Source organism: Penicillium chrysogenum (genome assembly GCF_028827035.1).
Source record: "Penicillium chrysogenum strain IBT 35668 chromosome Unknown utg000001l_segment0_segment0, whole genome shotgun sequence".
Lineage (NCBI taxonomy): Eukaryota > Fungi > Ascomycota > Eurotiomycetes > Eurotiales > Aspergillaceae > Penicillium > Penicillium chrysogenum.
In genome coordinates this window covers 7,126,188-7,138,073 of record NW_026622749.1, presented here as the reverse complement: position 1 = coordinate 7,138,073, position 11,886 = coordinate 7,126,188, and the positions used below count along the sequence as shown (strand labels likewise).

Sequence of the window (11,886 nt, the reverse complement as noted above, 5' to 3'; positions counted from 1 at the left end):
CCCCTTGTGCAACTCCAACTCCAACCAAGCGCCATGGCGGACCAGTTCCAGGCTCGGACGTTGAAACGCAAGAATGTCAAAGGTCTTGCTCTCAATGCAGCCCCTAAACCCACCTCCAACACTACCGACGGCGATACACAGGCCCCTGGGCCTGTTGGGAGTAGCGAGGTCAATACCACAGATACGCTCGAGATCGGACTGGAGTTTCGCCTCGATCTTCGCAGTGAAGACCTGGTCACATTGAAGGAACTTGGCGCTGGAAATGGAGGTACTGTTTCCAAGGTGATGCACGCATCCACCAAGGTGGTGATGGCTCGAAAGGTGTGTATTGTGTACCGTGTGTTTACATTTGTTGGTCAGCTCTAATTTCCTCGTCCCCCCCGCAGATTATCCGTGTGGAGGCCAAAGAGAACGTGCGGAAACAGATTCTACGAGAACTTCGAGTCGGACACGACTGCAATTGCCCCAATATTGTCACTTTCTATGGTGCATTTCAAAACGAAGCGAGAGATATTGTGCTATGCATGGAATATATGGATCTCGGGTAGGTGGAATCGGTGGACTAATATGGGAAACAAAGAGGATGTAGCTGACGGGCAATCAGATCTCTCGACCGTGTTTCTAAAGATTTTGGCCCTGTTCGAGTCGATGTACTGGGAAAGATCACTGAGTCCGTCTTAGCTGGTCTCGTCTACTTATATGAAACCCACCGCATCATGCACCGTGATATCAAGCCGTCCAATATCTTACTCAACTCCCGCGGCAACATCAAGCTCTGTGACTTTGGCGTTGCTACCGAGACAGTTAACTCGATTGCCGATACATTCGTTGGCACTTCTACATACATGGCTCCCGAGCGAATTCAGGGAGGTGCCTATACGGTCCGGTCCGACGTGTGGAGCGTGGGCTTGACGGTCATGGAGCTGGCTGTTGGAAAGTTCCCCTTCGATCACTCCGACTCTGCTGCCGGAAACCGTGCTAGCGCAGGGCCGATGGGAATCTTGGATCTACTCCAACAAATTGTGCACGAAACAGCGCCCAAGTTGCCCAAGAGTGATGCCTTCCCGCCTATCCTACATGACTTCGTTGGGAAGTGCCTCTTGAAGAAACCCGAGGAGCGCCCAACCCCACGAGAGCTTTATGTACGTTTATCTCTCTTTTGAACCTGCACTTTTTCACGTGCCCTAACTCCTTCCAGGACAAAGATGCCTTCTTGCAGGCCGCGAAGCGCACACCAGTCAACCTCGAAGGATGGGCAACGAGCATGATGGACCAACAAAAGCGCAAATCCTACCTGGGACCACCAATACCGACATCACTCTCTAGAGAGGGCTCGACGCCATCTTCAAACTCGACTTCATCTCCCGCTGCAGCTCCCACATCAGCCACTATCGGCAAACCCCCTCTCATCAGCAAGCCAACACGAACCCCACAGCAATCACCATTCCCGTCAAACCCAGTGTCAGGCGACATCCCTCTAAAGATCGCCAACGAGGTCCCATCCAGCCACCGTTACTACCCCCAATCCCAGCCCCAGCCTCAATACTACTCGTCGTCCTCGTCCCGAACCACGCGGTCTCCACCACCCCCCTCACTGGAGCACCTCTCGCTGGAATCAAATGACGATAACAGCCGATCCGGTCGTCGCGCGATGCGCCAGCACCTCAACGAGCCTGCTTCTGCTATCGATGCCCCATCTCACCCGTTCATGAGTCCTCGCTCCGCCAGCTCCAACAACTCCAATCCCCGTACGAACCTGCACTCCACGACGATGCCTATCCGCGCCGCGCCTCCGACTGGCCCGCCTCCCCCACCGCCTGTTTCAACGGGTGGAAACTGGCGCATCCAACCAGGAACTACGCCCCGGTAATTGGATAATGGATAGACAATGTACTCTGATACATATCCGTGCTATTTCCTTTTCATTGTGTCTATGTCCAGATGAACGTGTACAATCGGCTTTGAGGATTGTGGACTTGTGCTATCTCCTTGCCGGCTATGTTGTTCTGTCATATCGGCCTTGATGGAGCAAAAAGGAAGCCGAGACAGGCCCTAACAGCACCTCTTTTTCCTTCTATCTATGAGCATCTCTTCTCTCTCTCTTTCTATTTTCTCCTTTTTTGCTTCTCAAGACTCTGCTTCGATTGAAATATCTGGCAACGAACCCTATTTCATTTCTGACTCTTTATCTGCTGGGATGTCTTCCTGCATTACACGGCGTACATAAACAAGTGCAATTTCATACTCTTTCAAACTCCGGTAGAAACATGTGGATATGCGTCCCTTCGATAAATCTTTTCAATACGTCACTTATATCAATATAGAGTTCAGATTCCGCACTCAACCAACATGTGGGATATTCGCTGTCCAGGTACTTATAAACGCACCTGGGGGAAGAAAGGCCAATGAGCGAACGACCTCGACTGCTATAAACAGTCTCGCCAGAACAAACACGACCACGATGAGGACCATCAAAGCTCTCTCAACCAATTCTAGTATCTTTGGTTGGCTTTCCGCCTTAATCACCTTCAACCAAACCGGGCCCAGGATTTGATCAAGTAGATAGGCAAATGGCATAGCAACACCCGTTACAACCGAGCTCAGGCGCCAGAATAGTCTCTCCAGGGCTGTAGGAAACTCAAAGTTCCATGCTACGCAATGGGCGGCACCAAACAGAAGCAGAGCAAACAAGCAAGCCATACTCACCACATGTCCCGGTTCTTTCTTTAGCACATCTCTGTGGGTTGCATCATTGGGGATCCAGACGCTGTATTTGGGACCGGAGCCCAGCGGGCCAGCATTGGCCATATAGATCAAGTCTTCAGCGGAGGGACGCCTGACAGCTTTGATAGTATATGATGTTCGGACATCTTGGGGCTTATTGATCAACATGATATACGTGATCGAGGAGCAAATTGCGAAAGACAAGGTGAAAATCTCGAGCTGGCTTGTTGGGAGGTTTCGGCTTAGTCGCACGCCCAGTTGGATGAACACCCACGAAATCTGAAGTAATGCTAACATCTTGACCACGAGATCGCCATTGCTATGGTCATCCAGGGAATCATGCGACACATAGGGCAGTTTTTCGATGATTCCAAGCTCACGGGCAAGAAGAAGCTGGTTCGCGTCTACCACCCACAGATTACCACAAAGAAGAGTGAGGTTTCTAACCCAATCTGTGTATGGCATGTTGAATATCCCTTCTTCCTTTCGGTAGCCCTGAGAAACCATGGTGTTTGCTTTCTCGATGGTAAGAATGTTGGATCTATCCAATGCCCAGTCGATTTTGCCAATCGCATTCGAGATCCTCTGCATTGACTTCTGAAGCATCTGTGGTGTTCGTATTCCCTTTGGGAGATCTGCGATAGAGGGTATCTCTTGAGTATCGGTTACAGGATCGGAGTCCGCAAATTGAATAGGGAATCCACCCATGTTGGCATAGTGTATATGGGAGTCAGACCACGGGACGCCATCTTTCTCTTGATACTCTGCGAAGCGAGCCTTGAGTATCCTGACAGAGCACATATCACTGCAGGCCATCCCGAATACCCACTCTGGGGCGAGGCTATTGATCATCATCCATTTGAGCTTATTGGAGAACCGCCAAAGCGTTCGCAGATACCTCTGACGTTTCTTGGATGGTGTCGACTGGATTGGGACGTTGAGATGGAGAATCGACCAAGTGCAGAGACCTATCACGCTGAGGCAAGACCAGACAATATCTAGAGTCCCTCGAGTATTTGGCGAGGTAACAAAGCCTGCAGTCCCCGCAGGATATGTACAATTGCTGTGAAATATCTGCATTCTGCGAATGGCTCTCAAGTCGAGTGGCTGCCATGTTGATCTTGCGCGGGGATCTGTATATAAAAGCAAAGCGCTACGGGCGCAGCAATTAGTTCAACCGTTTCAACTGGCGCTTCTTTATAGCGAATGAGCATGGTCCCTTTTTGTTCTCTGTACTTATTGGTTAACTCAATGGTGTGAAGGCGGCTCGAGGCTGGGGGCCAAGTCTATAACACAAGGACTAGTTACGTAGTAACCACTATGACAAGATAAATATAGAACAGATCAGTGGATATATCGTTGAATACCGCCTCTCCTGTGTATTGGTTCTTGTACATTTTGTATGTAACATATTTATTTAGGCCCCTGTTTACTTCATGAGCTGTACAATCGACTTGTTTCATAACATAAAACATGAAACACTACTGTCTTATAGAGAGAATCAACGAAACAGATAACGCTACAGAAAACTTAGCACCTGAGGCTAAGGATGGTGTAGGCAGAGAGTTTCATTGAAAGCATGAACTCTTGAATGGCTGAAAGCGATATATTCAACCGTAATAACATAACCGAGGTATACATAGAGAGCTCATTCGTTAAGCAAACGGTTTCTCGAGACCGAAAACATGTAACAGGGGCAAGTCAAACCCAGCAAAATGATAGCGCAAATGAATAAAACAAAGTCATCAAGCTCTGAACACCAAACAAACACCATGACAAACCAGTCAGCATGTTCTCTATTTCATCATGAGCTCTGGGCCAGCTAGCGGGTTGGGAGCAGGGGGTCCATGGGCAACACCCTGGGTCGATGGCGCAGGAGCAAGATCTGGCATCGGGATTGATATAGACGACTTGCCACCCCGATTGCTGTTAGTTCCACCGCGGTTAGAGGTTCCTGTGCCGCCACCACGGCCACCACGGCTTTCATGGGCAGCGGATGCAGTGGTAGCAGCGCGGTCGCTGCCGCCATCGGCCTTCTTGTTGCCTCGCGGACGACGTGAGGTGCCACCCCGAGAGCCGGGTCCACGCAATGGCAGGCCAGTATCTTGGGAGACGGGCACAGCAGCTGCAATAGGAACGTGTGGGTGCGAGGTCACAGTCCGACTCCGACCTGTTCCTCGACCACGGCCACGGCCGCGTTTGATCGTACCATCGGCGCTGCAAATAATTAGTAAATACGTAGTGAGAGGGTAGTGGGTAGACATACCGTTCCACCTGGACCTTTTCTCCTTCCGGAACCAATGGCCCACTGTAAACAAAGAACCCGTCCTTGCTGGCAGCAGCCTGCTCCTGCCACACCATTTCGGTATCATCCACAAATGGATCATCACGGTCATATTCCTCAACCTTCCTGCGTCGCTTCTTCTTTCCATCGCTAGCCTCCGAGGGCGCACCGTTGGTTCCTGTCCCTGTACCACCCATGGGAACATCGCCATCCATATCACTATCGCGTTCCGCATCGAGACTCAGGTCCTCGTCAGCACTCTCGCCCGCGGAGATTCCCTTGGCATTCTTATCATTTCGTTCCAACGCCGCCCCGGCAGCTGCCACACGAGCCATGCGCGCTTTGTGGGCGGCCAGACGAGGGTGCAAGGCAGCGAAGCCATATTGCTCTTCTGCAAGACGTGCAAAGTTGACGATCTGGTTGCCCTTCTGTAGCGGAACATGAACGATGATGTTGGGCGTGCTGCGCGAGTCGGGGGACTTTGCAGAATCATCTCCTCCGAACAGCGCGTTTGTGATCAAGCCAGACCCTTGAGGCAGCTGAGGGGCTTCTTTGGCAGGACGAGTTGGCTTAGGAGATGAGGCCTTTGACGCCGGGGCAGTAGGTGTACTCTTTTCCTTCTTGGCGCTGGGTGCGGCCTGCTCCGTGGAGTCGACCTCCATTGATTCGGTTGGTTGTTGCCTGGGCGGAGTCGGCTGGCCAGTGGGCTCGGGTTGCGCAGGAGGTTGAGGTTGGCGCACTGCCGGCGGAGATGGTTCAAGTTTAGGGGTTTGTGAGGGTGTTGGACGCTGCTCGGTAGGTGGGTATGGGGTGGTGTAGGGGGTGGACTGCGACATGGCCTGCGGGATGTGTATGGCTCCACGCGAAGCAGACGAAATAGGAAGGGGCGATGGTGCTAAGGACGGGTGTGAGGGCGTGGCAACCATTGCAGGCGGTCCCGGCGAAGAGAGGCCGGGCACATGGCCAGAGGAAGAGCGTTGAAGCGCGTTGTATGATGGTTGGGAGTTCTGGCCTGGCGGGTCGATGATACTTGAGATCGCTGGCGATGCACTGGCACGATAAGCATGGCGAGGAGAAATTGCGCGAGCAGGAGGACTGTATGATGGTGCTGGTGATGGATTGTCAAACGCAGAGCGAATAGGGTCGAAGTTCTGTCCGCTGGTTCGTTGGGGTGGTGGTTGCGGCACCGGAGGTTGCGAATGCGATTGTGGGCGAGAGGGTTGTGACAGCTGATAAGAAGCTCCCAGAGCTGTAGGGGGGGTGTGGGCTTGAGTATGAAGTTGGAGCAGATTGAGGTTGAGGAGGTTGAGGAGGTTGAGCTATTTGATTTGGTTGGATTGGTTGAGCAGGTTGAGGCGTTGCAGGGGCGTGTGGAGGGCTTCGGGCGTCTACCGGGGCCCTCGTTTCCGCAGGTTCCAGTTTGGGCTTTTTCCGAGAAGCCGGGTTGTTTGATTTCTCTCGTTGACGACGAGGAGCTCGGGCCGGTTTTTCCTTTGCTTCTTTTGGTTCCTTGTCCTTCTTGTTTTTATCGGAGTCGTCATCCTTTTTACGACGCGACCGCCTGGCGGTACCGGAAGCACGTCGGGCGCCTGTGTCGGGTTTGACATCGGCGTCAATGGGCCCTTCTTGTTTGGGTAAACTCATATCAGGAGGATCCGACATAGTTTGCAAACTAGCAAAAATCACAATTGGAAATTGAAAATTGACAAGTTTGATGGGAATTTGGCCAAAATTCAGATGGGAGATGAGAGTGGTGAAACGTGTCGGTATTAGGACGGCAAACGGAGATTGGGAGAAGAGGAACACAAGAAGGATAAGATGGTGAAGAGGGAAACCAAGAAAACGCGGGAAAAGCAGAAAAAGAGAGGGACGCGGAAGGGGAGAAGGGGAGAAGGGGAAAATGTCGAGAGAAGACAGAGAGCAGAAATAAGGAAAGGGAGAAGAAGAAGAAGAAGAGAAAAAGAAAAAAAAGAAAAGGGAAGAAAGGGGAGAAAGCAAGCAGATTGGAATTAAAAGCCCATTACAAGGCAAAGTACTGGATAACCTACAATTTGATATTTTGTCAAGCTCTTATAGTACTTGGATATATGGGTGAATTACTATCTCTATCTCCCCAGAGAGATATCATAGTGCGAATGCCATCTACAAGACTGTCGAATTATATTTTTACTGAGGTCATTGTTGAGTATTGGAAATCTCATATCCATTACTCCGTACTCTCCAGCGGATTAGCCTAGAACACCGTAAGTTGTACTCCGTACCTGATACAGGGCTTCATTTACATGTCCTCGTGTTCTTCAGATCAGGTGCTCACCATATTTTGAGACTTGTATATGTAAATCTGGCTTAGACCTCCTATCTCTACTAATTTATACATAATACAGGTCATCGTAGTATTCATCCTGCTTGTGTATTCCCGTGGAAGTTTATGATAGGTACGACAGATATCGACTTCGATGTCCATAAAGGACGTTTAACTCAAGGGTTGAAATAAAGACAAAATTCTTCTTTCTATATCAATCGATTTGAATACTCAAAATCTGTATCCAGCCCATGATATATAGCGTAGAAAGATTGATGCGAGCTGTATACAACATAGATGCTCCGGATCAATGTGAGGAACCCAATTGGGACTAGCACACCCGCCATCTCCCACTAGCCCATTATGGTTAGTCTGTTCTGCAGCCCCATTTTAGCTTTGGGAGCCGCATCCTGGATCTCCCCCGCGCTGACATAACTTTTTTTTTTCTCTCTTCACCTTATTTACGCATCATGGCTTTTCGCGGTGAACGCTTCGTTCTCGACCTGGATGAGGAATCTGGTGCTCCAGAAGTCCCCTCTCCATTCTCTCTCGTCGGCGAGATCCAGGAACGGGCCCCCTCCACCGCCATTCCCCCCGCTCCTAAACTGCCGACATCATCGACTGGATTCCCTGCCCCTCGCCAGCGTAAACCCTCCTCCTTCAAACAGCGACGAGCAAACCAGTCCACTCCCCCGGCTGCAGCCCCGACTGAACCGACCGTCCAAGATGAAAAGAAATCTATCGACGAAGAGAACCGCCGTCAGCTGGCGGCCATGTCGGACGCGCAGATCCAACAGGAGCGAGAGGAGTTGATGGAACAGATGGATCCAGGACTTCTGGAACGATTTCTACGCAGAGCAAACATCGAAGAGGATCAAAAGTCTAAATTTGAACCGGCACCTGCGGCCGACGAAACATCCAAACCCAAAAAATCAGTTTCGTTCGACATTCCTCCGTCTGCACCGGTTCCTGCACCAAGCGCACAGTCTCATTCTATACCAAAACCATCACCCAAGCCGCATCCCCGTAATGAAGATCTCGCTCCACCCTCTCTCCCAGAAGACCTCCACCCGGCCTCCGAACGGCCTTCCCTTGACCCAGCTACTATCGAAACTTTCCACTTCCCCCAGCCAACGGCGCCAATGCCAGTCCTGGACCCATCTTCACCGTCTTTCCTATCAGACCTCCAGTCACACTACTTCCCCGAGATAGCCCAGGACCCATCAACGCTCTCTTGGCTGCAGCCCCTCTCAGCCGACGAAGAAGACCCAGACTCGACGTCGGCCTACCATCCAGCCAGCAACGCCATTTCAATGGCGCCCTCCGCAATCCGCTTCTCGCTAACAGGCACCATTCTTGCTCCCGAAACATCCCTCTCCCTCCCAGCAACCATGGGCTTGCACCATCACGGCGAGGATCCGCATGCCGCGGGCTACACGATCCCCGAGCTGGCGATTCTGTCACGCTCGACGTTCCCCGCTCAGCGATGTATCGCATGGCAGATCATCGGTCGGATCTTATTCCGTCTCGGTCGAGCAGAGTTTGGAGAACGTGGCGGACAGCTGTCCGATGGATTATGGTTTGTTATTGAAAAGGAGGGCATTGTTGCTGGTATGCTTGCCGAAGCCGATGGCGCTGCTGGTCAGACTCAGGGTAGAGACAAGAGCAAGAATACAAAAGGTGAGGAGGGCGGTAACTTGCCTCTCGCGTCCGGTGTTGGTCGTCATGCTAGTGCTGCTGCATGGGCAGTTGAGGGTATCTGGTTGTGGCAGAAGGGCGGTGGTGGTGACCGTGGGTTGTTGAAGGAAGGCCAGCATCGGTCTCTATAGCTGGGCTCTTTGCCGCACTATGCTTGGTTAAGGAGTAAATTAACACCAGAAATGTTGTTATGAATATAGTACAAAAAGTCATGATAATGTACAATTGTAACCCATACAAATCTACGTTTTCTAACTGAAATGTCCCATCATTCCCATGATCACCCGCATCCAACTTCAGCCATCCCCTCCTCTGTCTACCGCGGCCGTCGATGTAGATTCGTCAAAAGACAGATCGATATCCGTGGTAGAACAGAGACGAAGATGGAACTCCAAAGCCAAATACGAGAATTGCAATAGAAGATTGCAGCACAAAATTCAATTGCAATATTAGGGCTCGTGCATAGCACTTTTCGGGATGGTCATTGATATATCGCATCTGATACAGAGCTTATTCGCTTCCGAAGAAGGAATTTCAAGGCATGGATCTCGCCTTGCGCTCCACCTTACAGCGCGAATAGTATCCTATGAGTGCGCAGAACGCGAGAACAGCAGAAGCGAAAAACTTGGAGTATGGGTATTAGTAGACTATGACTGAGATCAGGCGAAAACACGAGTCCGCTTCACAGGGCTGCCCATGCGCATAGACGCGCTTCCGCTGGCCATACCATTCAGCAGACGACCCATTCCTTCCACATCCAGCTCGCCCCGTCGGAGCATCAGCTGGTCGGTCTCTTCTGTTTCTTCCTGCTTCACTACAGGCAGGCCTTCCTCGACGGATTCTGTCAACTTCGGGGCGAGAATCATGATCTGGTGCTCTGCTGCCACGAGTACATCGAAGGCTTGCCGCTCTGCTTGCCGGGATCGGCGTGCCGGTGCAGGTAGATGTCCGATTGCCTGGAAGTTCTGGCCCATCAAATTCACGTCCTGGAAAGGAGAAACGCGGCATCTGTTTGAGGAATCAAAAGTGCCGGTGGCTTTGACAGCGTTGCGCCACAGAGACAATAAGCTCGGGATTACCGCGCTCTGGCGGCCGTGACGGAGCAGGATCGACTCATCCGGCAACACATCTGAGGATGGATTTGTCTGCAAGACAGAGATTTGGCCGCGGTGGGACGGACTTGCAGTGCTCATAGATCCCTTCAGCAAGCCATCTTCGCGTACACGCCTTGTGGATGGTGTCATAGGCGCGAACCGGGGTCGCTGCTCTGTTTCGGAGTTGGTGTTGGAAAGCGGCGTCATGATACGGCCACAGACAGCGTATGCCGTCAATGAACCGCCAGTCACGCCTTGGACACTCGTCTGACGGTGCAGCGGGCCCTTAACAGCACCAGGACCGGCGCCTTCAATATCCCATACGCCCCATTCACCGTCTTCGAGAAGCACCATCACTGCTCGGCCGCCTAGCACCCAGTCGGCATCGATGATTCTCTTCCGTCGGGGAAGCCCAGTGGCTCCTTGCTCAAAGCCGGGGTACAGACTGATCAGCCAGCGACCTTCCGTGTCGATAGCTTCATAATCTTCCTGCGGCATTGAAGCCCGCCGTGAGGACTTGGAGGCCTTTTTGACAAAGCAGGAATAAATCTTGACACATCCGCTGTGGAATGCAACAAGCAGGTTGGCATGGCGGAGGGATGGCCATGTTGATGGGTTAAAGGCAATCGATTGTGCAGGTGCTGGCAAGAGGCGCCGTTGAGAGATGATATCTTCTTCCACAAGACGGAAAGAGGATTCCTCGCGGATTGGAATTCGGTGCAGTAACAGCGCACCACATCCCTCTGCAGAATGCGTCGCCACAAGCAGATCCCATTTACCAAAGTTTCCAAATCGGCCCCGCGACTTGCGCTGGTCTTGCTCATCCTCAAATTCATGACAGGTGAATGTGATGGATACACCACGTGGAATATCTTGATGAGTGGTGGCGCCATCGACAGAGAGGGTTTGGATGCGCCAGCTCTTTGGATCCGTCTGCGTAGGGTGAGGAGGCACAAGGGGCAGAGTCACAACTTTCGTCGACAGGTCGGAACAAACTACAGACACAACGATTGTGTTTCTCAGGATAGGTGGGAAGGGGTCTAAAGGCGAGCGAGCTTCCTCGGGGAGGACTCGAGGTACCGCCACATCCAGCACACGGCTTCCAAGGGGAATATCAATTTGTCGCAGAATCTCTTCGTACGGAGCAGCGGGATCAACCTCGCTCTCCTCCAGGTTGAATTCAACCATGGGCTCTTCTTGTGCTGGTTCAGGTTCCTCTTCGTCGTCGGAGTCAATGATCATGACTGAATCGGGATCCGCATTGTTTCCTACAGGCTTCGCCTTTGCTTGGGGCCTAGTCGGCTTTAGTTCTGCGAACCTTTTTCCTCCTCTCCACACAATTTTTAATCCAGTATCGTAGCCGTAAATAATCACCGAGGAGCCATTTGGAGCTCGGAGTGGGTAGCCTTTGGCTGTGTGGATGCGATGGGAGAGCGGATAGCTAAAGATTTTGCAAACGAGGTCAGCGTCAATCCAAGCATCACGACCAAAGCGCATTAACCATACCTGATCTGCAAGCCATCTTCCCTAGACCGTACCAAGGGAGTAGTGGGAAATGAGGGCATTGTACTAGTTGCGATGCTGTCGAGCTATAGGTAGCTTCGAGCACAGGCGCCACAGGGCACCGCAGGGATGATTGACCGTCGAATATTTGTAGTCAAAGTGAGATCTGGTAACTGAATGCCCGTTTCTAGACAAAAGCAAACAGGGAGAAGAGCGTCAAAGGTAGGAAGAGTGGAGGGTTGGGTAGATGGAGAAAGGAAGTTGTTTTGACGGGAAAGCAA

The 11,886-nt window shown here is 51.7% G+C and overlaps 5 protein-coding genes across 5 annotated transcripts; 2 read left to right on the top strand and 3 right to left on the bottom strand.

The window, feature by feature from the left end:
- Positions 1-33: 33 nt before the first annotated feature.
- Positions 34-1,870, top strand: ste7 (MAP kinase kinase Ste7; the record flags this gene model as incomplete). Its single annotated transcript, XM_056708593.1, has 4 exons — positions 34-321; positions 387-544; positions 605-1,142; positions 1,199-1,870. The coding sequence occupies 4 exons, from the start codon at positions 34-36 to the stop codon at positions 1,868-1,870; spliced, it is 1,656 nt and encodes a 551-aa protein (XP_056572895.1).
- A 470-nt stretch (positions 1,871-2,340) lies between these two features.
- On the bottom strand, positions 2,341-3,432 carry N7489_002837 (uncharacterized protein; the record flags this gene model as incomplete). Its single annotated transcript, XM_056708592.1, has 1 exon — positions 2,341-3,432. The coding sequence occupies one exon, from the start codon at positions 3,430-3,432 to the stop codon at positions 2,341-2,343; it is 1,092 nt and encodes a 363-aa protein (XP_056572894.1).
- A 1,088-nt stretch (positions 3,433-4,520) lies between these two features.
- N7489_002836 (uncharacterized protein) lies at positions 4,521-6,670 on the bottom strand (the record flags this gene model as incomplete). The annotated part of the gene is made up of 3 exons (XM_056708591.1): positions 4,521-4,941; positions 4,991-6,327; positions 6,401-6,670. The coding sequence occupies 3 exons, from the start codon at positions 6,668-6,670 to the stop codon at positions 4,521-4,523; spliced, it is 2,028 nt and encodes a 675-aa protein (XP_056572893.1).
- A 1,110-nt stretch (positions 6,671-7,780) lies between these two features.
- N7489_002835 (RPAP1 family protein) lies at positions 7,781-9,139 on the top strand (the record flags this gene model as incomplete). The annotated part of the gene is made up of 1 exon (XM_056708590.1): positions 7,781-9,139. The coding sequence occupies one exon, from the start codon at positions 7,781-7,783 to the stop codon at positions 9,137-9,139; it is 1,359 nt and encodes a 452-aa protein (XP_056572892.1).
- Positions 9,140-9,667: 528 nt separating this feature from the next.
- Positions 9,668-11,667, bottom strand: N7489_002834 (uncharacterized protein; the record flags this gene model as incomplete). Its single annotated transcript, XM_056708589.1, has 2 exons — positions 9,668-11,543; positions 11,609-11,667. 2 exons carry the CDS (start codon positions 11,665-11,667, stop codon positions 9,668-9,670), a joined length of 1,935 nt encoding a protein of 644 aa, XP_056572891.1.
- Positions 11,668-11,886: the final 219 nt, after the last annotated feature.